The following is a 26,314-nucleotide window of genomic DNA, read 5'->3' as shown; positions in this document are numbered from 1 at the left end:
CTTGAATATTCTGCATTAATGAAGAATAAGACTTGGCATCTTGTACCTCCAAAGAAGGGCACAAATGTTATTGATTGTAAATGGGTATACAAAATAAAAAGAAAGGCAAATGGCAGCCTTGACAGATATAAAGCTTGGCTTGTTGCTAAAGGCTTCAAGCAAAGGTATGGAATAGATTATGAAGATACCTTTAGCCCTGTGGTTAAAGCAGCGACAATCAGAGTCATTCTTTCTGTTGCTGTATCAAGAGGTTGGAGTTTTCGTCAGTTAGATGTACAAAATGCCTTCTTACATGGTTTTCTGGAAGAAGAAGTTTATATGAAACAACCACCTGGATATGAGGACAAATCTTTGCCGAGTTATGTATGTAGACTTGACAAGGCTTTGTATGGACTGAAGCAAGCGCCGAGAGCATGGTACTCTAGACTGAGTGTGAAGTTACAAGAATTGGGCTTCAAGTCATCTAAAGCAGATACGTCTCTATTCTTTTATAATAAAGGAAATATTAGCATATATGTACTTGTTTATGTTGATGATATCATTGTGGCTAGTTCAACACCAAATGCAACGAAGGTTCTGCTTAGTGGCCTTAATAAAGAATTTGCTCTAAAGGATCTAGGCGATCTGCATTATTTTCTTGGAATTGAAGTAAATAAACTGTCTGATGGTTTAATCTTGACACAAGAAAAATATGCATCAGATGTATTGAAAAGAGTAGGGATGAGTGATTGTAAGCCGGTTACTACTCCTATGTCTACTTCAGAGAAACTCTCACTTTATGAAGGAGATCTTCTTGGTCCAAGTGATGCTACTCATTATAGAAGTGTGGTTGGTGCATTGCAATATTTAACTTTAACAAGGCCTGACATCTCATTTTCTGTCAACAAAGTGTGTCAGTGTTTACATGCACCGACCACTGTTCATTGGGCTGCAGTCAAAAGAATTTTGAGATATCTGAAGCATACAACTAAACTTGGGCTCAAGATTGGCAAAACAACATCTCTTCTGGTCAGCGGTTTCAGTGATGCAGATTGGGCTGGAAGTCTTGATGACAGACGTTCCACAGGAGGCTTTGCAATATTTCTGGGGTCAAATCTTGTCTCCTGGAATGCAAGAAAACAAGCAACTGTGTCAAGATCTAGCACAGAAGCTGAGTATAAAGCATTGGCAAATGCAACAGCTGAAATTATGTGGATTCAGATCTTGTTAGCGGAAATTGGAATTCAAGCTCCTAGAAAAGCAAAGCTTTGGTGTGATAATATGGGAGCTAAATATCTCTCAGCAAATCCAGTATTTCACGCACGTACAAAGCATATTGAAGTTGATTATCATTTTGTGCGAGAAAGGGTTGCAAGACGATTACTTGATATAGAACATGTTTCAACAAGAGATCAAGTGGCTGATGGGTTCACAAAATCACTAGCAGCGAGACAGCTGGAGTTATTCAAAGGCAATCTTAATCTAGAGAAGATTTAGATTGAGGGGGAGTGTTAAACATATCGTGTTGTAATCTAAATACAGTTGGGGTATTGGCCGGCTAGGAGTTTTAGGTTGTTACTAGAAATAGATCAATTGTAAGAAATATCTCTAAGCCGGCTATACCCATCTATATATATCTGTACCTACGCCTTGTTGTGTAGAATTTAATCTATTAACATGAAACCGTCGAGATCTCTGAGTTGAGGCCGGCGTTCTACTCTAGCTTCAGCGCGCCTCTGATTTTCACAGTACAAAATTAAGATCATGGCCGGCGGCGGGGTGAAGGGCTTCTACCGCCAGCGGAAGAGGCCAGCCGCCGGCGGCGTCGCCAAGTCGACCAAGGCGTCCAAGAAGGCATCCAAGAAGAAGCCGCAGAACTGCTCCCAATCCCAAGGTAAATTAATTAGATTTGAACTATTGCTATCCACTCAACGCGAGCGAGCGATCACGATCGATTTGAGTACTGCAATGTCTTATATGTGCATGCAGTAGATTGCCGCCGCCTCCCCGGCGACGAGGAGGAGGAGCTGCTGCGGCTGTTCGACATGGACATGACGTACGGCCCGTGCATCGGCATCACGCGCCTACGGCGGTGGGAGCGCGCCGCCGCCCTGGGCTTGTGCCCGCCGGCACATCTCCGGGACCTGCTCCTGCCAAGCCCGCTTCCGGCTAATGATCCTCCTCTCTCCTCGTCTTCTTCTTCTTCGTCTCCGGCCAAGATCATCAGCACCGCCGCCGGCGCCAGCAGCGCTAGCATCGCGGTGCAGGGCGAGTGCCTCTGGGCGGGCAAAGTGAGCTAGCTAGCCGTTCAGCTAGTTCTTGCGTGGGCATACATCATCCATGCATACAAGAGTACGTCATCGTATATATTTGCGAAAAAATTAACTTTTTGCCATCTTACGTGTGGTCAAAACAAAATACTCCTAGATTCTTCTTGTATGCATGGATGATTAATTGCTGCACTGGTTAATACAAACAGTGTCCGCCTCCATCTTTTATGTTTTACATAGTTACTAGTGAATTTTTAATCTTAAATTTAAAGTTAATTTTAAGGTTTTTTTATTGTATTTTATTCTCCGGTCTTAACTTCTAGATTGATCGTTAATACATGTATAAAGCTTTTTTCCGTAAATTATTTTCGGTTTGCATAGATGACCCCTTGATCGACGGCATATACTGTATCTCACGGCTGATCAATGGTTAATTAATGAGGCGGATCACAAATTGTATCGTTTAAGGCCTTGTTCAATTTAATTTTTTTTAAAAAAACATTGCATTGGATATACGGACACACATTTAAAGTATTAAACGTAGTCTAATTATAAAATAAATTACAGATTTTGTCAAGAAACTGCGAGATGAATCTTTTGAGCCTAATTAATCCGCCATTAGCACATATAGGTACTGTAGCACATGGCTAATCACGTACTAATTAAGCTCAAAAGATTCGTCTCACGATTTCTCCATAACTATATAATTAGTTTTAATGTTCATGTATATTTAATGCTTTATTTAGGTGCTCAAAAATTAGATGTGATATTTTTGAAAAAATATTTTAGGAACTAAACCGGACCTAAACCAAAAAAGACACTTCAGTCGCGTTCAGGTCTAATGGGACATCATTGTCCATTTACCTAGTCAAAACGTGCATGTTCTTTGAATGTTCTTCTTTGATATAGGCATAATTCTATTGCTTGCCACATAATTCTATTGCTTGCCACATAATCGATTTGATAGTGATAATATATACTCCTTCCGTTTCATAATGTAAGATGTTTGACTTTTTACTTATAATGTTTGACCATTTGTCTTATCCAAAAAATTATGAAAATATCACTTATTTTGCTTGTGACTTACTTTATTATCAAAAGAACTTTAAACCCGACTTATCATTTTTTATATTTATACTAAATTTTTAAATAAGACAAATGGTCAAACGTTACAACCCAAAAAGTCAAACATCTTACATTATAAAACGAAGGTGGTACGTCACATCTATCTTTCCTCTACGCGGCACAAATATTCTATTCTACTATTTCAAAGTGTATATATTTCCACGAACATACAAATATTTCTATATTATTTAATAGTAATTAATATTATTTAAAAAAACTCTAATGTCCTTTAATAAATATAATACAGAATAACGTAGATAGAGATAAGATTAGATTAAATTAAGTTGAACGTAGAGTAACTAACATATCAAGCAGTACCTTGAACCGGTTAGAAAATTTTATATAAATTTTAGGTCCGTCTAGTGATCAAATGTTTGAAAATTTTAATTCTATTAATCAAATCGAATTAATGTTATTGGATAATAATCTGAAAGTGTGCACGCAAGTCCAAAAGCTCATACACGTCCTCCCTCATGCATTGCGCACGTGTTTGACACTAACAAAAAATAAGCGTTTGATCAATAATAAAAGTGACAAATTTTAGATTGCTTACTAGCCTCATCTTTTCGTCTCTTATTATACTTATAAGCTAAAATTTGAGTTTTTAGTATTACATTTAAAGTTAATTTTAGGGTTTTTCATCGTATTTTATTTTTCAGCCTTTGCTTTCATATTAGTTAGAATATGTATATATAAAAAATTTTTATTTATAATTAATTTTTATTTGCAACTTTTGGCTTTTTTCGTCAAATACCTAAAAGATGACCCTATGTTTTTCCATCGGAATACTAGCATATAACATGTCACATCCGTGTGACGATCGATTTGTTTGTAGTGTCTACCAAATAAATGTTCTAATAACAACTTCTAGACTTTGGTATCACAGTACTGACCATTATCATTAAATAATGGATACTTAAAAATTTTAAAGGACAAATCAAGAATGTTAAAAAGACTTAAAAGGACAAATCGAGCGTGTGCAAGTACACGTGCTCGTCAAGAATTCTAAGTCCTATGTTATTATGACAGGGATATTACAATTAATACTATGTGACCTATAGAAGAATGAGGCATATATGTCAGTGATGATAGTAGCATGCCAGATGATACACAACCTCTCATTGGCTCATGGTTGTCATCTTAAAATATAACCTAGAAATATTTGTATTTTTTAGAACGAAGTTATGCACTAGTGTTGTCATGGAATGTAGGCATAATAAAGTGGAATACTTTGTGTCACAGAAATCATAGCCACATCGAAGCCCAACCACACATGCAAATGTGATGAAGGGAAAAAAGAAGTGTGTGGCCACATCAACTCCACAGGATTGCAAAAAGTTTTTTTGGAGCGCGTTTGCCATATATGGACATATGGGTGTGTCACGTCGCAATCTATTTGTCACCGTCTATGGTACCAAATATTGCAATTGGTGCGCGTGGGCCTGAGCATTGTTAACTTGAGCCACGTGCGCGTTGGGCCTTATCCTTTCCCCGTTCACTAGAAACTTTTCAAGTCACTTTTCCAAAAAAAAAAAAGAAGACCATATGTCCGAGTGATGTATTTGCACAGAACTCCTTGATAAAAGCTCTGATGATTAACTATGAAACTTTCCCTTGAAAAGAAATAACATTGAAACTCACTCTGTATTAGGTCAGTCTCAATACATATTTTATGAGGTATCATGCATATTAAATAAGGTGTCACATCAGCAAAATTACTGACGTGACAAAGTCATTAAATAGAAAAGTTTCATGAGATGAGAGTCATCTGGCTCGGTTATCTAGTTTATAGTCTTGATAACTATACCATAAATTATTCATTGAGACTGACTTTAGTGACGAATCCAGAAATTTTCCAGAGATTAGACAACCTTAATGATGGCCCTAGGCCGTACGTATTTTACCTTCATAGTCTCCTATGTAGCATATTATCAGGTTCATTACTCAGAGCCCATGAGCCCGGGCAGTGGCCCATGGTCATCGGCACTTGAATCCACCACCGTTTCATGCTGATCAAGGCCGCGTTCGTTTGCCCCCACGTGGAACTTACCTTCTCGTTTTCCACGCATAAGTTTTTCAAACTGTTAAACGGTGTATTTTTTACAAAAAAATTTTATAGAAAAGTTATTTTAAAAAATCATATTAATCTATTATATTTTTTAATAATTAATAATTAATTAATCATGTATTAATCTATTAATACGTTTTCCGTGCTACGGATAAGTCCCCTCAAACCGAACGCGGCCTAAGTGTGTCTAGCTGTGCAATCTTAGGTTGTGTTTGAGGTAGGTGAGATTTTAGTATTGAAAAATTATTTGATTTTATAAAAGTTATTTAAGAGTATAAATGACTAAATTAACTAATATAAATACAAATTTATTTTAGAAATGTTAGAAAAGATTTTTTTTTAAAGATAATCGAGAATCCGTTTTAACCGTCTATGATTGGAATTTTTTTTTCTTTTTGCCGTAGTGACTGTTCATGTCCGAGTTTGTCTTTTTTGTTCTCAACATATGGACTGAATTTGAGCTTGCTTCTCTTTTGGGGAGGCCGATGTCACTGTACCCAAATTTTCCCGAAGTTATTCTCAATCATTTGCAATAAATTTGAGAGAAAAAAAGGCTGTACGATGGGCCACCGTCCCTGAATCCATGTTTGTGAACCATATCAAGTTAATTTGCTCATTTGTTTTGATCGTACGACATATCTAACGTCCACTAGTACTCCCTCCATATTTCAATTTATAAAGTTTAAACTTTAGGACATAAATTGTGATTATCCGTATTATTTAAAATAATTTGAAAACATTATTTAGTGATTAGTTTACGCACTATAAATATTTTAAGTATAATATATATATATATATATTTGAATTTATATATATTTTTTTTATAAAATGAAAGGTTAAATGACGAGTTTAAAAGTTAAAGTGCCCCGGAGAGAAGAGTACTGTGTGATTGGCCGGCCGGGACCAAAAATGTCATCAAGCACATGAAGCTCACGGCAGCCACACACATGTAAGATAGCTTGCTACTGCTATTAATTCCTTCATCACGGTGGCTACTATATAAGCTAGCTAACTACCTACCCGCAGATGCGTTCCATTTTTAGCACCGTACAAGAGTTGACGTACGTGGCCTAGCTGTGTGCTGGCTAGCTCTCAAAGCCATGGATGAGCTTGTCTCCCCTTCCTCCTGCTCGCTGCCCTCCTTCTCCGACATGGCCTGCTTCCCGGTGCTCGAGTTCGAGGTCTGCGAGGTCCCCGAGCAATGGCTGCTGGGAGACGACGCCGCGCTCCACGACAAGGATGCCAGGGCCGCCTCGCACTCGGCGAGCTCCGACGTGTCCAGGAACCCGCCCGCCGCGAGGGCCGAGCGCACGGCGAGGCGGCGGGGACGGAGGCCTGGGGCGCGCAGCGGCGCCGGCGCCGCGCCGCCGATCGGCCACGTGGAGGCCGAGCGGCAGCGCCGGGAGAAGCTCAACCGCCGGTTCTGCGACCTCCGCGCCGCCGTGCCGAACGTGTCGCGGATGGACAAGGCGTCCCTCCTGGCCGACGCCGCCGCCTACATCGCCGAGCTGCGCCGCCGCGTGGAGCGGCTCGAGGCCGAGGCCGCGGCGGCGAGGCCCTCCGCGGCCGCATCCTGGGCGGGGCTGGCCGGCGGCGCCGCCCTCGGTCGGGACGACCTCGAGGTGCGGATGGCCGGGCGTGGCGCGGCCATGCTGCGGCTGACGACGGCGGCGACGCGCCACGCCCCCGCGCGCATGATGGGCGCTCTCCGGGCTCTCAACCTGCCGGTGCAGCACGCGTCGGTGACCCGCGTGGGCGGCGCCACCGTGCAGGACGTCATGGTGGACGAGGTGCCCGCCGCGCTGCAGGACGAAGGCTGCCTCCGCGCCGCGCTGTCCCACAGGCTGCAGCACGAGACCGGCGTCTAGTCTATCTCGCCGTCGCCGGCCGGCCGGCAAGCTGCATGCAGCTAGCTAGCTCGATCGAGCTGATGGCCATGGATATCGAGCTGCTAGTCTACTACGGCTAAACGATCGTACGCGTGGAAAGACGGCTGAATAGTCAGCGCATGCATGCAACATGATTGTGCTTATTATATTTACGTACTTGTTTAACTTTTTTGATTATTTTACTTTGTCTTATTCAAAAAATTATAAAAATATCATTTATTTTGCTGGTGACTTACTTTATTATCAAAACTTTATTATCAAAAGAACTTTAAGCACGACTTATCATTTTTTATATTTGTCTAAATTTTAAATAAGATAAATGAATAAACGTTGCAACTGATACAGAGATAGGATTATATTTGTCATTCTCGATGGCCCTCGACCTATTTTAATTTTCAGAAGACTAGATATATATAGTTTTCGTGTCTAACTGTCGATTCAAAAATTTGAAGAACTAATCAATTAGTTGTTTTGATCAGGATTCAGGACCATGTTAATTTTACTATATCACCTTAATTCATATTTTCGTTTCTGTTTATATTTATAAGCCAAAATTTAAATATTTAACCATAAATTTAAAGATAATTTTATATTTTATTCATCATATTTTATTTTTTAGTCTTTACTTTTAAATCAGTAAGAGCATATATATATATATATATATATATTTCATTCATAAACTATTTCTCATTTATAAATATGCAGTTAGCTTTTTCACAGCAGAAGGCAAACAAGAACCCCTGCGATTGCATGTGTTATAGTGGTAGTTTTTGATTAATTGCAGTTATTTTTTGCACCATCCAAATATAGTTGCATGAGCACTATCATATAGCTATAGCTAGGGTTATGTATGCTCCCTTTTCACAATATTTACGTATAGATATTATGTTAAATTATTAATTTGCACCTTGTTAACTTGGCTATCGCGATTTAAATTGCTCTTTCACTAGCATAATATATGTGTTTAGTTTCAGACTATTTCCCATACTTGTTTTTAAGGATTATATCATTGGTGCTTTAATATTAGCAAATTAAGTTTACAAAACAAACCAAGCCATAAGTTCTACCAAGAATTTTTTTTAGGTAAGCTGTCCTTTTAGCCTATTAGGTTCCCCTCTAGTATGTCTAGTGTTCGGATCTAGCCAATATTGCCAAACGACAATAATTTATGAATGGAATTAGATACATATTTTTAACAATATAAATATAAGACTAAAAAATAAACTACAATAGAAAACCCTCAATATCAACTTTGACTTATAAGCGTAAACATGAGCGAAAATGTGATGTAGATATATTGTGGATCATTTGCTATACATTAACAACATTAACCTAGCAAATATTGCGGATCATTACTTTCCTATAGAAACAAAGTTGTTTCAATCAACAGTAACTTTTCAATAAAGAGTCGGGGTGCGATCTCCTCTGTTTTTAATTTGAAAGGTGTCCAGTGTCCTTTTCTATTTGCCATTCATGGTGATTTTTTTTTACCAAGTGCATCTCACCGTGCAAATTAAATTGAGTTTGTCTTGTCAAAGCCTCTCAAAATGTAAACAAATTAAACTGAGCTCGATGTTATATTACTTGGTATTATGCGGGAAACCATTAACCTACCTTGTCAGTCTGTTTTGCACAACTGAAAAATTAAATTTGGTGGTGCGGGAAACAACATATATATTTTTCTCCTTAGAATATGAAGTAATGGTATATATTTATATATGGGTAATTTTATGGTCCCTAGAAAGTTGATTGGAGTACAATGTTTGATTGGAGTTGTGAGTGTGACTACATGAGTCTAGCTATGGTTCATATTCTAATGCCTATAATAAATATATAAGTACCCTAAAAAATATAAATATATAAGTTTGCGTGCTTCAAACAACAGAATTAGGTTGGGAAGAGATCCGATCCATAAGCCTCGCAAAAAGAAAAGCAGGAAAAATTTGGGAAAAGGATCATATATGTATAGGGGCGTTAGAACATTATTGAAATTGTTATTATTGCACAAACCAAGCATCGCACGTTATTCCCGTTTAAAAATGGGCACGATCGAACCCATGGACCGTGAATATAATATCTCCTTTTTCGCCTGCACTAGATGTTCTGAGCTAAATCCAAACAAAAGATTGCCGTCAGTCCCCCTGAAAGGTCATGTGCTTGTAGGTAGACATTTGGGGCGAAAGGGGCTACAAAGCCTAATGGCGACAGCGAGACGCCTGTGAGACGCCTGTGGTGACTTCATCAATCTCTTCAGGATATACCGACCAGGCTTTGGAGGTACTCATAGGGGTAGGGTTTGCGTGCGTTCTTAGGGGAGGGTGTGCGTGCGTGCGTGGTGAGCGTCTGCGTTGTACTGTGTTCTTAAAAAAAAGTAGACATTTGCAGTCCCGTCTTTTCGTTTCTTATTGTGCTTATAAGCCAAACTTTTAACTTTTAACTTAAAATTTAAAATTTAAAGTTAATTTTGTTTTATCATAGTTTATTTTTCCGTATTGACTTTTAAATTGCTTCAAACACACACGTATATATATATATATATAATTTCTATTAATAAATTATTTTTATTTACAAATATATTGATTGATTTTTCCTATATATGGCAAACAATTACTCCCTTGGGCCATCCCTTTTAAATTCTTGGATCTATTCCTCGTCAAAAGCTGACTGTAACATGGCTATATATATTGTATATATCCATTATTTCGCTTATGCATATACAGTATATTTGAATTTTTAATTTTAAAGTCGATTTTAAGGTTTTCTTATTGTATTTTATTTTTTTTAGCTTTGGCTTTTAAATCACCACGAACATATATAAACATTTTATTCATAAGTTATTTTTATCTGTAAATATATATTGTTTGTTTGTTTTTCTTATAAAAAGCCAAAAGATAGCCCTTGATAGATCAGGAAGAGCTACCGATCTCGATCGAATATAAACCACAGGCGTGTTAGATCACTGGAGTATGCAGGAACAGAGGGAGATATATGTATATATGGAAGAAATGAACTGTATCAATTTTTTCTTTACAAAAAAGCTAGCTAGTGATGTAGCCATGGCGATCTACAGGCCAGCTCCTGACGACGGAGATGTGCTGACGACACAAATCCATACATTAACGCATGTGTGGCACGACGATAACATGACATGTACGTCATGTTCCAAAAACAGAATTTTGCTTCTTTGATTCATTATGTATCGAAGCTTAAGGGCGGTCCCCCTGTAGAGTTATACGTAAGCAATCCTAAATCTATCGTATCTAGGGGTGTTCAGTTGAAGAAATAAAAATTTATGGATGCCACCTTATATGTTTGACCGAATGTTAGAAGAGATTTTCATACTCGAATGAAAAAATAAATTTTACGGATCGCCTACAAACATAGAGACGAATCTTTTGAGTCCAATTAATCTATCATTAGCGCATGTGAATACTGTAATACTTATGGCTAATCATAATCAAATTAGGTTCAAAAGATTCGTCTCACGATTTCTCACATAACTGTACAATTAGTTTTTAGTTTCATCTATATTTAATACTCTATTTAGATGTCTAAAAATTCGATGTGATATTTTGGGGGAAAATTTTTAAAAGTAAACAGGGTCTAAATGCACGATACTTTGATTTCTGATATAAAGTTTAACCATTTTTTTATTCAATTTTTTTTCTACAAACATCGGGTGTTATGACTTGTTTCATCCTAAAATTAGTCTAGGCACAACGTGTATTTTTGAACATTTTCACCTATTTTTTTCAATAAGAAAATTGATCAAACATCAAATATAAAAGTTAGAACATTCTATCATACATTAAAACAGAGGTAGTAGATGGAAACTTCACTTTATACACTCCAACACTCCTCATAGGAGGGCCCTTCAAGTCTCAAACATGCAATATTAGGATAAGTTGCAATTAATTTAATTAATTATGCGTCACTTAGGATTCAAACTCGAACCCTCTAGCTCCGATACCACGATAAGTTACATGTACCGATCAGTTACATCTAAAAACCTAAACAGATAGAGATAGACGAACAATTCACTTTATAACAAAATATCTGCATATGATCCTCTACCCCTATACTCTAGTGGTGTTAACTAAGTGCTGGATGCTCAAGACATTGCTATATTCATGTGCTCCTGATCAAAGCCATAATGCATGGCAAAGATCTCCATAGCTACGAGGGTTGACCTGGCTAGTTATGGACTATAAGTACAAGACACCACGTTGGTTTGTTGGTGGGCCATGGAAAATCTATAATGGGCTCTCTGTTTCTCCCTCCTCTCTCTCACGAGAGAGAAAGAAATTAAAGCCCAATTAAGATGGCGTGGGCGGGTTGGATTGGGCCGGGTGGTGGAATGGAATCAGGCCGCGTTCGTTTGCTTAACTTCCGCGTGCATACTTCTCAAACTGCTAAACGGTCTATTTTCTGTAAAATAAATTTTAGTAAGTTGTTTAAAAAATCATATTAATCTATTTTATATTTTTTAATAGTTAATAATTAATTAATTATGTACTAATATATTACTATATTTTTCGTGAAAAAAAAACACGGCCTCAATCGATGAGACGACAGGCGAATCCGTGCAGGGTTGGACGCATATGCATCGTGTCATGTCGTGTGTATATATGTACATACATTGTACAGTACAAACCAACGTATGTGATTACCGTTTCCCCAGTCTCAAATAGAAACATAGAAACGAACACCCCCTGTATGTGATTACCGTTTCCCCAGTCTCACACGTTCCATGGTGAAGAAGAAGGGGACATGTGAATCAATCTCTTGTCTTGTCTCTCTGCGCACGTTTTGTCGGTCGACCCATCTTTCCAGGGCCTCTTGGCTGGGAGCAATGGTACTCGAGGAAAAGAGATGAAACAACCAAACACCTGGCTAAAATGCTCTACTCTGTATGCCCAAGGCATATTTGTAAAATAAAATAATTTGATAATAAAACTTTAATATACACGTTTTCAGTGATCTAAGAGCTGAAATGTAGATTATGATTAAAAAACCTCATATGAGTAAAAATTTTAAATTTAAATTGTAAGCAACATAAGAGCACGTGCAAAGGTCTCTAATTGTCGTTTCTATTGTTGTATGCTCATTGACATGGAAGAGAGATGATAGCAGAGAGAAAAGTGGTTGTTTTGTATAGAGTCAGCAAAACATCGACTCTTGGCGTATAAAACGAGGAGACAACCATAAAATCTGCTTTGTACATGTGCTGACTCTAGTTAGAGGCGCTGATCAGATATAATGTGAACGGGGAATTAATTAGCCTGTAATTATGAAGAGTCAATTTGAAAGATTGTTCTTTATATTATGAGTTTTTTCTGCTGACGTGACTTGAGATAGAACCCATAATGAATAACATGCCCTAAGCGAAAAGATTAGAATGCTAATTAATCGACCATCTCAATGTCACTTTTGTTCCAACTGACATAAACATGCATCTGTCCGAACAAAAAAAAACTGTACGAAAACAAAAGCACACCTCCGTATTAATCCTCACTTGACAACAAGAGCAATAAATAAAAAAAAGAAACAGAAAAAGGTACGGAGAGGAGAAACAAGAGCAACACAGAGAAAAACCTCTTCCAGAACTAGAGATAAAAACGGTTGGGAATTTTTATATCTTTAAATTTAGCCCTTTAGTGACAATATGAATATAATCTCGAGTAAAAATGGTTGGAAATGATAAGATAAAACCTTTTTTTATATACTTATGAAAATAATATCAATACGATCGTGACATTTTCGTACCTGTTTTATCCCTACATACGACAATACATCATAAGCTGTATTGGTGCGAAATCAGTAATACAATATGATAAAAATAAACCATAAATCATATCACGAATAAATTTATAAACTGAATTTCGGTTGCTCGAGCCGATCCTGAATTACCCACGCATCAATCTTACGGGACCCACCCAGCTCCACCTCTCAGCTCGGGCCTTGTCCTTTACAAAGCAGAAGCAGCTGTGTGTGTCTCTCCCCCCAAATCGCACGCCTCCGCACCCAAATCCGGTTCCCAATTCCCCCGATCGCCTCCTCCCCCTCCGGCCACCCTCCACCACCCGCCGCTGGGGCCGTAAACCCTAGCCACCCCCATCCCCACGCGCGCGCGCGCGCCGGGAACGGCCCAAAACCCTAGCCCCCCGCCCGCCCGCTCGCCCAGATCCGATCCCTGCCCCCGCGCGCCCTACCATGGAGCCCGCGGCGGCGCGCAAGGAGTGGCGCGCCGTCCCCGACGCCCCGCTCCGCTCCAATGGCGCCGAGGTATCTCTTCCCGCACGGCAATACATCCTCACCCCCCCCCTCCCGGTTGCTGCTGGTGTGTGCTCAAATCTCGCTCGCGTCTCTCTTTGTGTTGTGGTGGTGTTCGTTTGGCGTGCAGGATCCCGGGGAGCAGCATGGGAAGATGGGCCAATCCGAGGACAGAGCCATGTACGAGGTGCTTGCTCGCTTGCGCCGCCACCGCGATGATGTTTTTTTTTTCCTTTGTTGATTCACGGGTGTGGAGCGGTCTCTGACGGTCGGTGGATTGGGGTGCTTGCGATGCAGGACGGGGGTGGAGGGATGGATGACTACTGCTCCATCACGATCGACGGAAGCGGGGGGCTCAGCGAGGACATCATCCAGCAGCGCCTGCAGAGCATCGTGCATCAGCGGGAGGAGCTGCAGCGGGTCGAGATGGAGCTGCGAGCCCAGGTCATAGCTCACCCGCAGATCATCGAGGCGCAGCGCAGCTTCGAGGCCGCTGCCAAGGAGCATGTAGCAGCAGCTGCAAAGCTAAAGGTTCTAGCTTTTGCTTTCACTTCCATCCACTCAGTGTTGCTGGTCGCGCCATGCATGTAACTTACTAATCACATATGATATGGCTTGTACTATGGTTATCAGTTGCCTATAAGTGCTAGTTGTTCCTTTTTTTTGTCATGATTATCAGCATATCTTCTGATTGTTGCATTGAAGTTGTGAAGTGGGAATTGTTCTTTTTATATTGATGTCTACGGTGTTTCTTAGTAGGTAACCTCATTAGCTTCATTTCTGCTTCTTGCAGAATGAAGTATCAAATATTTCTTTATGCTGTCATAACTTTATGCATTTTGATTTTTTCTTATCAATGTTGTGATAATTCCTGAATGATAGTCTTGTGCTTCTCTGTTTTTAACTGATTATTCTTCTAATGATGCGATGTAGGGCAGCTTAAAGCAAAATTAGTCATTAGCTAAAGTAACATTAGTTTGTCGAGTCATGTTGTACCTGCTACACGATTAATATACATACTACATATTGCCTTGCCCTTGTTTAGCGGGAACAGAACTGATTTTAACTTGAACAGGAACAACTACATGAACGGGAAAAGTACATCCTTGAGCTCGAAATGAAATTGGATAATAAGGACAGGGAACTGGATGCTTTGAAGATTGATCATCAAACGGTTAGTGGTCTGTGTGTAGCACTCTCTGAGATTCAGAGTTTCTGATCTCTGTCACCATCTGTTTCCTTTTGACAGGTGTGGGCAAATCAAGATCTTCTTAGAGAACAGACAAAGGAGCTTGCAAGTGTTAGGTACTAATTCATCTCAGTATCTCATGGGATTACCAGATCTGCTTGTTAGTAGTACAGCAGTGAATTTGCCTTTAATGTGCTATAAACATCTAGAGTTAGTTTTTGACTTACTGAATTGTTTGTTTTCTCATTCAATGAACTACCGCATGTGATACCTATTCTTTCTTTTCTACATGAATCATGTCATACCCATTCACACATGGCAAAATAGTTTATCGTGCAAAAGAACATAAGAAAACCTTTTCTAATTTCTATATTTATGTGCAAACCCAAACCATGATATTTTTTCTGGTTTGCTCAAAATCTTTGTTGTAGTCTTGTAGAGGATAAAATGTGTCTTTGGTATTCTGTTATCTCCTGCAGAAGGGAACGTGACAATTCTGAAGCTGAAAGAGCTCAACATCTTAAACAAATCCATGATCTCCAAGAACATCTACGAGAAAAAGAAAGCCAAATTCTTGCATTAGAGGAACAGGTATTCTTTTTTTCCTCTTGTTTCCATTATTTTAGATGTGTATGACTCTATCAGTGGCGGAGGCAGAAATTTTGCTATGGCTGTACAGAGTCAATTAAGTTACCGGTATTAACATGGGAGTTGATTTACACAGATAAACCAAAACAAAAATAGTTGACATCTGCTTTAAATAGGCTGAAAATTGATGTTTTGAGTGGGATGTCAACTATTTTGACCTGATTTTAGTATAAAAACCTAATATACATACTATATATTTAAATTTTTCACAAAAAAATTGTTGGACATGTGTACACCCATGTCCCTATATACTACCTCCGCCCCTGGACTCTGCTCATAGTCATACTACATAAGACACACAATATGTTTACCAATGATGTGCTTGGAACAATGCCCTAGTTAGTAATATTTGAATGATTAACAAGATAGACTATTGTAAAAAGTGTTACTTAGCCCCATAGGATAAATTTACTGCAGTGTATTCCTAATATTATGCACTGATGTGGTGAACTAGACTTTCAAACACTTCAATATCTTAACTTCCTTCCAAATGACACAGTTTCTTCATGCTTTTTGTTGCATTTTTAAATCAATGCTCAATAATGTTATCACATGATTGCCTTCCTCAAATTTGCATGAAGCTACTCACTGACTAGCATTTTATTTCCAGCATAGGGCTGCTCAAGATAACATTATTTACAAAGATGAACAATTGAGGGAAGCTCATGCTTGGGTGGCACGAGTTCAAGAAATGGATGTTTTACAGTCCCAGACAATGCAATCCGAGTTACGTGAGCGAACTGAGCAATTCAATCAATATTTGATTAGTTTCCAGCAACAGGTATGATGTAGTAATTTAGTTTGGTATGTGCCTTCTATTGTTCATTTATGTCTTGACTTTGTTGTATTAACATTCTTTTCACTCTAACCTCTTACTTTTCCCCAGTATGTTGAGATGCAGAGTCGTTTGCTGCATACTATACAACAACTTCAGCTAGAAGTAACTGAATTAAGAGAACGAACTGGAGTACCAAAAGATGGTTCACAAACTGCTCAGGAGAGTTCAGCTGAGTCACCATTTGTTCAGAACAAAGGGAACAACATGGCTGCAAATGGTAATGGAACAACAGACAGCAGTCAGTCACTGAAAAGTAATGGAGTTCCAGATGGTTCCATAAAGGTATGATTTTTCTAGTAACTTCAAGAACCAGTTTTTGGTGCATATCATGAAGGTGCAAAATGTAGTTCAGTATTGGTCAGCTGGCTTTATTAGTTTACTGTCCATATCCATGTTTTATGTAATTGTGTCGTTGTTTCTCTGCCTGTGTTTGTCTCACTTCTTAGTTATACTGTACTGTATCAGTTTATGTTGACACTTCAGTCCACTCCCACCAAGAATATTCTTAATGGAACTGTACTATTTGTTGCTTTCAGGGAAACAGTAATGCCTCTGCTGTACCTGTTGTTCCCTCTTCACTGTTGGGTATAGGTGGTTTTGTTCCTTCTGCACAGATTGCTGGGATGCATTCTTATATGATGCATCCTCAAGGTGTACCTCCATCTTTAGCATCGCCTAACTCTACTGTTCCTCAGTTTGGTAGTTTCCAGTCACAGTCAACAATTCAACCAAACCTGCAGTGGCCCAATCAACAGGTACTCAATACTTGTAGCATTTTATCTTATTTCTGTTGACATTTTCACCTCTTCTAAATTCTAATGTGGAAACAAATTTGCTCTTTTAGGAAGCTCAAAATACCTCACAGATCCCAGATGAGACAAACTATCAGACATCCCCATCAGATCAAAATGCATTGCAACAAGCTGCTACGAATAATGATGACCTTTCTTTGAAGCAGAGTCAGGCAACCCATGCAGAACATCCTACAACCCACGGGAAACAACAACAACAACATTTCACGAGTGTGGTTTCTGAATCAACTCATGAACAAAAGGTTACCACTGTTCGCTTATTGTCTGTTCGTGTTCTCATCAAATTTAACTATGCTAAACTCTAATTCTTTCTAAAACAGTTACAGGTCGCAGAATCCAATGTAACCAGACATTTAGTTTACAGTGAGCAGCAAAATGCCCAGGATTCATCTTCAATGGTCAGCCCTGTTCGGAAGTTTGAACATCAAGAGCAAACAAATGAATTGAAGGTTTTATATTTACCATGTTTTTTGGGGGTAAATTTCCATCCGATGTGTAAGCACCTTATATAACACATGTTTTATGTACACCAGGATGAGAAAGTTGCACCTGGTAAACAGCCTGAGGAGCAGGTAGCTAGGCATCAGCATAAAGCTTCAGAGTTTGATGCATCAACTACTAGCCAAACCCACTTGAAAAGTGGTGCCGCGGAGTTCAATTCTAATGTTGTGAATCAGACCGACACACTGTTACCTCGCGTACCAAAGGAGCCTTCCCTTCTAGATGAGAGATCCCTTTTAGCTTGCATTGTGCGTGCAGTCCCTGCTGGATCTGATGGTCGGATCAAGATTAGTACAACTGTGAGTTACATGCATACTCAAGATTCTGAGCGTCCACTTGTGGGAAATGTATATATTGTTTGTCTAATGCAGCATTTGCTGATTCATGTGCAATTTTTTCTCAGCTGCCAAATAGGCTTGGCAAAATGTTGGCTCCTCTTCATTGGCATGACTACAAGAAGCATTATGGGAAGCTAGATGATTTTGTGGCTAGCCATCCGGAGGTCTATTTTTTACATAGTTATTAAGTAAATAACTGTATGGGTAATTCTTATTATTGATTATTATGTTCATTCTGCAGCTCTTTGTAATTGAAGGGGATTTCATTAACCTTCGTGAAGGAGCACAACAGATCATTTCAGCTACTACAGCTGCTGCCAAAATTGCTGCTGTTGCATCATCTGCTCCTTACTCATCGTTATTGCCTTCAGTTGCTGTTACTCCTGTGGCACAAAACACTAGGCAAAAGAGGGGACCCGTTGTTGATTCCAGATCTTCAAACATAATGCCATCTAGAAATGGTTCTACTGCAACCAACTTCGGGGATCAGTTTGACAAGGGTTCAAATATCCCAAAAGTCAACGAGATTGTTGGTTATAACATTGCTCAGGGGATTGCCGATGTTACAATTTCAAACAAAGTAAAAGACATCCAGGAGAATGGCTTTTCAGACGAAGTTCGACCTGCGCAGTCATCTATGCATGCAGTTTCTGCAAATGGAGTCAGACATGAACGATCTGGCCTCCCTGCAGGTATTATCAGACATGGTTATGGAGGAAAGCAACAGGGAAGGTATGATCTATTTCTATTGTGTTGTCGAAGTTAGACACGGCTATCCTGTTTTGTAGTGCTGATATACTATAATTCTCATAAATACCAGGTCTACGGGACCTGCATACATTTCCAGAAGATGAGGAAGTGGCTTGTCATTGGTACGATTTCATACCCTGGTGTGAATAGTAGTATGACAATGATAATCTAGTTTGATTTGTTTATGGCCATTGCTACTGAGTTAGAAGTTATGCTTTTATAGGTCTACCATTGTCATTTTGTTTCTGAGAGGGCATTGTATATAGGTGATGTTAGCTCATATAAGGTTTAGGCGTTTGAATAACATGTTATATCGGCATCTAGATTCTTTTATGGGGTTATGTTCTTTTGTTATCAGACACACTAACTGTATTAATGTGAAACTCAGCATCGCATGCTTTATTGTTTTTTTGTTGCAGGTCCAGTTGGTCTAAAGGGTAGTGAACTGGAGATCATGTGAAGCTATGTTTTGGGTCAAAAAGGGTTCGTGGTGAAGATGACCGGAATTAATTGTTCTGAATTTAATTTCGCACCAATTGCTTTTCACAGTGCCTGTATTGGGCCTTGTTTTGGCAAAGTTGTACTGAAATACTAGTTCCCGATCAGAAAATACTGAGGAAGTTTTGCAACCATTGTAACTTGTCTGTGCCTGTGTAGCCATGTGCGCACCTGAATGATAGCAGCCGTGTCATTCGATGGCATTCTTCAAATTTAGATTAAACTCTTGAATTTTAGCCAGCATCTATACAACACCAGCGTTTTCAAGTACCAAAAAATGGGGGTGTACCGGAGGCAAAATCAGTAAGGTAGACATTGTGGGATATTTCTTCTCTATCATGCAAGAACTATCTGCCATGTGCAGTTTCTTCCCTTTCTGATAAGGGTCCTGTTTGGGAAGCTTCTTTTAGCTGTAACTGTTTCTACCAGAAGTTTTCCTAAACGATCTGTAACTTACGCAACTTATAGATTTTAGAAAATGGACTAAGAATCTAGAAGTTGGGTTTTAGAGCTTTTCTAGATTTTAAGAACATATCTGGGTGGAGCGTGAAAATCTCCTCAAGCTAGGGCCTAGGGACATTATACTTGCAGTTTTGGCAAAGTTGTACGGAATCGATTGATTGAGCAATTATACAATTATAAAAGAAGTGGCACTATACTTGCTCGATTGATTAAGCAATATACAATTGTGAAGAATCTGCGTCAAACGAACGCAACCTTGATGATTCGGAACAGAACGGAACCTTGATGATTCGGAACACGAGCCCGAGTGATGCAGAGAGCAGAACGGAACAGTAGAGAGATCAAATTCGGTAGCGGCCATGGCGGAATCGCTGCTCCTTCCCGTCGTGCGTGGGCTGACCGGCAAGGCGACCGACGCGCTCGTCCGGAGCGTCACTCGCGTATGCGGCGTCGACGGCGACCGCCGCAGGCTGGAGCGCCAGCTGCTGGCCGTCCAGTGCATGCTGTCCGACGCCGAGGCGAAGAGCGAGACCAACCCCGCCGTGAAGCGGTGGATGAAGGACCTCAAGGCCGTCGCCTACGAGGCCGACGACGTCCTCGACGACTTCCGCTACGAGGCGCTCCGCCGGGAGGCACAGATCGGCGACGCCGCCGCCAGCAAGGTGCTGGGCTTCTTCACGCCGCACAATACCCTCCTGTTCCGCGCTGCCATGAGCAGGAAGCTGAGCGGCGTCCTCGAGAAGATGAACGAGCTGGTCGAAGAGATGAACAGGTTCGGCCTGGTGCAGCGCGCAGAGCCGCCGGAGCTTCCTTACCGGCAGACGCACTCCGCGCCGGAAGAGCCAGCTGATATCTTGGGCAGAGACGACGACAAGGAGGTGGTGGTGAAGCTGTTGCTGGAGCAGCGAGATGAGCACAGGTTGCAGGTTGTCGCGGTGGTTGGGATGGGTGGTCTGGGGAAGACGACGCTTGCCAAGATGGTCTACAATGACCCTCAGGTTACTGAACATTTCCAGCTGAAGATGTGGCACTGCGTGTCAGACAACTTTGAACCTGCTTCCCTTTTGAAATCCGTGATTGAATTGGCTAAAAATGGAAGATGTGAGATGTTTGACACCATCGAGCTGCTGCGACGGCAGCTTGAGGAAGCCATTGACCGTAAAAGGTTTCTGCTTGTGCTGGATGATGTTTGGAATGAGGAGGAAAAGAAATGGGAGGATGACCTGAAACCACTGCTGAATTCTGTTGGTGGTCCAGGAAGCGTCATGGTCGTGACAACTCGGAGCCAACGAGTGGCCTCTATAATGGGTACACTTGGAACTCATGAGCTACATTTTCTGAACGAAGATGATTCATGGGAGTTGTTCTCCAAGAGAGCATTCAGTCGACAAGTGCAGGAGCAAGTAGAGTTTGTCAGCTTCGGCAAGATTATTGTCAACAAGTGCAGAGGATTACCTCTCGCTCTTAAGACAATGGGTGGCCTGATGAGTTCAAAGCATTTAGTCTCCGAATGGGAGGCGATTGCAGAAAGCAATATTGGTGATAGGTTGCAAGGCAAGAATGATGTCATGGACATACTGAAATTGAGTTACAGACACCTATCATCTGAAATGAAACAATGCTTTGCATTTTGTGGAGTTTTCCCCAAATACTATGAGATGGAGAAGGACATACTGATCCAGCTATGGATGGCAAATGGTTTTATTCAAGAACACGGGAACGTAGATTTATCACACAAAGGAGAACTCATCTTCTATGATTTGGTATGGAGATCATTCCTCGAAGATGTGAAAGTGAAGAAAATGCACTGGTATGAGTATGATAGAGATCCAGTTATTTGTAAAATGCATGACTTAATGCATGACCTAGCAAAAGATGTTACAAACGAATGTGCCACTACAGCCAGGGAGTTTTGTCAGGAGAAAAGGTCGGCAAAAGATGTCTGTCACATGCTACCATGGGATATATCAGAAGAAATGGTGATTGAATTATTCAAAGGCGTAGCATCACTACGCACTTTGATGTTGCCATCTGAATTTGATTCTGATATTCTTAAGAAGTTAAGACCGGTGACAATAAGAGCGCTACAATGGTGTCCTTGGTTAATACAAGAAAAACATTTGTCTAATCTCCTTAGCCATGTGATGAATGCAAAACACTTGCGATATCTCGACCTTACTGCCTCTAATATTGTTAGGTTGCCAAATTCGATATGCATGCTATATAACTTACAGACACTTAAGCTTAATGGTTGTGCTAGTCTAAGAAAGTTGCCAGAAGGTATGAGGACAATGAGGAAGTTGATCCACATTTATCTTCATAGGTGTAACAGTTTACAACAGACGCCCCCCTATATTGGTCGACTGAACAATCTACGCACTCTAACAAAATTTTTTGTGCTTACTAAATCTGGGTGTGGAATCGAGGAGCTCAAAGATTTGCGACATCTAGCCAACAGGTTGGAAGTGTATGGTTTGAGAAAGATTAAATGCAAAGAAAACGCAAAAGAAGCCTGTCTCCATCAGAAGCAAAATCTAAGCGAACTGCTAATGTATTGGGATTCTGATGAATTTTACATGCCTGAAAACAAGGCCAGCAATGAGGAAGAAGTGTTGGAGGCGCTTGCTCCTCATGGTAGGCTAAAAGTTTTGAAGCTATACGGATATAGTGGCCTCAAGATCCCACAATGGATGAGTGACCCACAGATGTTGCAGTGCTTAACAACTCTCCACATTTCCAACTTTTCAGGATGCAAGGATTTATCAACACTATGGTTATCAAACTCGCTTGAGCATCTATGCTTATCCCGTATGGATAATCTGACCACATTGTGTAAGAACGTTGGTGTGGGTGCTGAAGGATACACCATCCCTCTGCAAGTTTTCCCAAAGTTAAAGTTTCTGAAGCTAGAGTGGCTACCAAGCTTGGAGAAATGGGCAGAAAATGTTGCAGGCGAGGCTAATGATCTGGTAACGATTCCAGAGCTCGAACGACTATGTATTGGCTACTGTCCAAAACTTGCTAGTGTCCCAGACTGCCCTGTTCTAAAAGAACTGTATGCACACGGATCTTGTAGTCTTGGCAAGCCGTTGGGCTCATGGCCATCTCTTGTGAAACTCCATGTTAGTTCGTTGGTTAACACGGTGGCCACTCTGAAGGTCGATGCAAAGCAAGTCCCCCTAGAAAACCTTCGGAGTTTGAGGGTATCTGGTAACCTCTTCACGCCCACATACAGTTTCTCTAAAATGCATCTTGAACTCTGGAAATGCTTTGCCTTTGTGGAGGATTTGGATATTGATGTATGCAGCGATCTTGTTTACTGGCCACATGAGGAGCTCACAAACTTAATTCACCTTCGATACCTGTCAATTGCAGACTGCAATAACCTTGAGGGAAAAGGTTCATCGTCTGAGGAAACCATGTCACTGCCCCATCTAGAGATGTTATGCATAAAAAGCTGCAACAGTCTTCTGGAGATACCATCGCTGCCTGCATCCCTCGAGGATATAGAGATCTCAGATTGCCCCCGATTGGTGGCATTGCCTTCGAACCTTGGAGACCTAGCCAAGCTAGAGAGTCTGCATCTGAGCTGCTGCATTAGCCTGAAGGAGCTACCTGATGGGATGTATGGTCTCACTTCGCTTGAAGAACTGAATATTGAGGAATGCCCAGGGATAGAGAAATTTCCACAGGGTCTCCTACAGCGGCTCCCAACCCTCGAAACCTTGACAATCGAAGACTGCCCTGGCTTGGAAAGATGGTGCAGAGAAGCCGGAGTATTTTCACTTGCTCTCCTCCCTTCGACTTAGGTCAATGACCTGTTCTAAAATGCTGAAATGATAACCCAGATGATTAATACATGGGTTAATGAAGCGCTATTGATTATGAAGCTAACGCATAGCTTGAAAAACTTTGCTCTAAAGACCTTGGGTGGCTCTTGATGAGTTCAAAGCGATTAGCCTAAAAAAGTTGCTCTAAAATTTGACTGAATTTGTATTGGACTATGGACCCTATGGGAACCTGGAATGACTAGAGACCAGGTATGTAAGCATGCGCAAGTGTTGGAGTCTCTTGCACCTCATTGTAAGCTCAAAGTTGTGGAGCTACATGGATATGGTGGAATGAAGTTCCCTGAATGGCAGATGTTAACACGTCTCTGCATTATCAGATGTGATAGATGTAAGGACAGTGTCGTCATCGCTCTCACTCGAGTCTCTAGAATTATACAGTATGGATAGTCTAACCACATTATGTAAAAATGTTGGTGTGGAAGCTGAAGGATACAGCATTCCTCAGCAAGTTGAAGCAGTTTGAGCATATTTGGTCTGATCTACTCCGTTCAAACTCACAAGCATTGAAGAAAGCAGAAACAGAACTGGCCGAATCAGAAATACAAGTGACGAAATCAAGATATAATAACATGAAGAAGCTTGTAAAGAGGCTCCTCCCCTCCTGCGGACTTTCGGATGAGATGCGTACGGCTTTGCTCTTCCATTATTTCATTCTTGTCACCTTTTCCATCAATGTCAAGCGACAGGAATGGAGTAGCCAGAAAAACAAAATGTTAGGCATTGGGCTTGATTTTAATACGTAATATATTCTAATTATATTATTAGTTTTATAATATGATTTCTAGTATTTTTTTTATAAGGACTCTTATAGTTTTCTAATAAGACTTCTAATATTTTCAGTTAAGACTCTTATATTATTTCCTTTTATTTATCTCTTATAAACTATACAGTAAGAGTGTGATAGCCCGCTATATTTCTATGTGTTTAGTTATCTTTTCACGGTGGTTATTGCCGGTTGAGCCCATAATTTTTTCCTCAAGAGCTTTCACGTAAAAGTTTTATGTCTCCACTGCGCATCTATTTTTCTAACATGGCCGTGCTACGCCAGAGTGAAAGTAGATGCCCATTTGGTTGCATCGATCCCCCCCGTCTTAAAGCGGTTGATTGCATCGTTTGCTTTGGAATTGCCGGAAATTTTGGATCCTTTAGAGTAGTATTAATATTTATGCTCTGATTTTTGCTGCCATTTTTTTTTGTAGCAAACAAATTAATCACTCTGGTTCCTGAAGATGGACAGCATCAGGAGGATTTCTGGGATGGGCAAGGCCAAGGCACCATCCGCAGTACAGAAAGACACAGATGAGAGCGTAGTTTTCTTCAGGGAGCTCTTCCAGCGTGACAAAGATTGGGATATCAACCTACTAGAAGCAATGTACTCCGTTGAGTTTGATGCTATCCAAGGTGACATCTTTGGCTCTTCAACTTCGGTTTTTTGTACATAAGTCTTCTCAAATGTTACGAACATATCCGCAATCTCTCAATAGGACTATCCTTGTTTTGATTAGCCATGTGAAATTCGCAGTTGAAAATCCCAATCAGGTTGCTTCAAAGGTGAATAAACTCACTACAGTTTTTGTGTTCCTCTGCATCTGAATCTTTGATAGGTCGCCACATGAGCAAAGCTCCATCAGGGAAGAGAGGTTTCCTGATAACAGTGGACGAGAAGCATGACTACGATTGGTAGGATTATAATTCACTTGTTCTATATTTCTGTTGTTGGAACTGTTTCTTAGAAGCACAGCTTGTTTCAGGCTGAAGACACCGCCAGCAACACCACTGTTTCCTTCCATAGAGATGGAAGCCAACTCCTCTCGAATGGTTTTCCAGAAGGAGCTACCAATACCTCAACCAGCAAAACCTTCAGTTTCCAGGGTATATTGTCTCCTCTGCTGTCTATACTGAATGCTAAACATTCTAGATGCCAATTTTATCCTCAATTACAAACTGCTTTTCTAGATTTTTTTTTTCTTCACCAAAGAGCTTCTCTTGATCTTGATTTTTTCCATGACAGCTCTCAGGCAGGACAGAGGCAAGAAAAACATCGGCTAAACCAATGTTTCCCACAACTGATTCTTCATCAAAGAACTTACTCAGAGGGGCTGCACCATCCATATCCAATGAGAAGAACCAACCTTGCACAATAGAAAAGAGATCAACTTACGCAGCCATTATGAGCAGGAAGCACAAGGCGGCAAGTGCTGCAACTGCACCTACAGCTTCCACGGCGAGTAGCAAAGCAACCAGTAAACACTCTGACAGATGCTATGCCAGCCAAGGCAGCAGTACAAATGCACCCAAGAGAGTGACGAACCCTGACCTCCCTCACAATGCACCGAAGAATCTGATCACTGCTCCATCGACAGCGAAAACTTGGCGTAGAGATCTAGCATTGGGTGCACCTGACAAAGTTGACAGTGGCAGGATAAGGAGGCAGTCATGCCCAGCAGCTGCAACCAGAGGCCCCAAGGAGCAGATCATCATAGATGGCAAGCAGAAGGTGAAGGCAGTGAAAAACAGCAAAGAATCTGCTTCTAATAACCGTGGCCGAACCGGCGAGGGCACATTGACATTGATGAAGGAAATGAGAAGAACAGACAGGAAGTAAGAGCATGGAGATCAGGCGAATGGAACATGTCAGTAGATATAAATTTGTGAGGCAGTTTTCTACTGTTCCCTCTTGTTTGAACTCCTTTTTTTTTAATGATAAATGATGTAATGCACAAACTATTTGCGTGATCTTGAAAAGGCATACAACTATACAAGTCGATACCCAATTGACCATCTGGTGCTGATGTGTTAGGTATGTTGGATTTGTGGAGCAGA

At 40.6% G+C, this 26,314-nt stretch overlaps 5 protein-coding genes across 7 annotated transcripts; all 5 read left to right on the top strand.

Annotated features, from left to right (window-relative positions):
* Window positions 1-1,673: 1,673 nt before the first annotated feature.
* LOC102719320 lies at window positions 1,674-2,457 on the top strand. Its single transcript, XM_015840437.2, has 2 exons — window positions 1,674-1,873; window positions 1,972-2,457. Exons 1-2 carry the CDS (start codon window positions 1,744-1,746, stop codon window positions 2,277-2,279), a joined length of 438 nt encoding a protein of 145 aa, XP_015695923.1. The 5' UTR covers window positions 1,674-1,743; the 3' UTR covers window positions 2,280-2,457.
* A 4,085-nt stretch (window positions 2,458-6,542) lies between these two features.
* LOC121055216 (transcription factor MYC2-like) lies at window positions 6,543-7,310 on the top strand. Its single transcript, XM_040527193.1, has one exon. The coding sequence runs from the start codon at window positions 6,543-6,545 to the stop codon at window positions 7,308-7,310; it is 768 nt and encodes a 255-aa protein (XP_040383127.1).
* A 6,026-nt stretch (window positions 7,311-13,336) lies between these two features.
* Window positions 13,337-19,448, top strand: LOC102719038 (transcription factor SPT20 homolog). 3 transcript variants are annotated; one of them, XM_015840512.2, is made up of 16 exons: window positions 13,337-13,616; window positions 13,735-13,791; window positions 13,902-14,135; window positions 14,680-14,778; window positions 14,854-14,909; window positions 15,273-15,384; window positions 16,052-16,222; window positions 16,328-16,561; window positions 16,816-17,034; window positions 17,124-17,333; window positions 17,418-17,540; window positions 17,625-17,891; window positions 17,996-18,094; window positions 18,172-18,662; window positions 18,751-18,802; window positions 19,100-19,448. In XM_015840512.2, exons 1-15 carry the CDS (start codon window positions 13,545-13,547, stop codon window positions 18,782-18,784), a joined length of 2,478 nt encoding a protein of 825 aa, XP_015695998.2. In that variant the 5' UTR covers window positions 13,337-13,544; the 3' UTR covers window positions 18,785-18,802; window positions 19,100-19,448. The 3 variants fall into 3 exon arrangements, with proteins under 3 accessions (XP_015695998.2, XP_040382467.1, XP_040382468.1); XM_040526533.1 differs by having other exon boundaries at window positions 17,412-17,540; XM_040526534.1 differs by lacking the exon at window positions 13,735-13,791 and having other exon boundaries at window positions 13,338-13,616; window positions 17,412-17,540.
* Window positions 19,449-19,884: 436 nt separating this feature from the next.
* Window positions 19,885-23,665, top strand: LOC102718765 (putative disease resistance protein RGA4). The gene has a single exon (XM_006660285.3). It carries the CDS (start codon window positions 20,000-20,002, stop codon window positions 23,447-23,449), a length of 3,450 nt encoding a protein of 1,149 aa, XP_006660348.2. The 5' UTR covers window positions 19,885-19,999; the 3' UTR covers window positions 23,450-23,665.
* Window positions 23,666-23,812: 147 nt separating this feature from the next.
* Window positions 23,813-26,307, top strand: LOC102718482. The gene is made up of 5 exons (XM_006660284.3): window positions 23,813-24,115; window positions 24,691-24,892; window positions 25,096-25,171; window positions 25,243-25,363; window positions 25,503-26,307. Exons 2-5 carry the CDS (start codon window positions 24,721-24,723, stop codon window positions 26,094-26,096), a joined length of 963 nt encoding a protein of 320 aa, XP_006660347.2. The 5' UTR covers window positions 23,813-24,115; window positions 24,691-24,720; the 3' UTR covers window positions 26,097-26,307.
* The last annotated feature ends 7 nt before the right edge of the window (window positions 26,308-26,314 follow it).

The sequence above is a fragment of the Oryza brachyantha genome, chromosome 8 (genome assembly GCF_000231095.2).
Source record: "Oryza brachyantha chromosome 8, ObraRS2, whole genome shotgun sequence".
Classification (NCBI taxonomy): Eukaryota; Viridiplantae; Streptophyta; class Magnoliopsida; order Poales; family Poaceae; genus Oryza; species Oryza brachyantha.
Note: the sequence above shows the minus strand (reverse complement) of the source record. Positions and strands in the feature narration are given on the sequence as shown.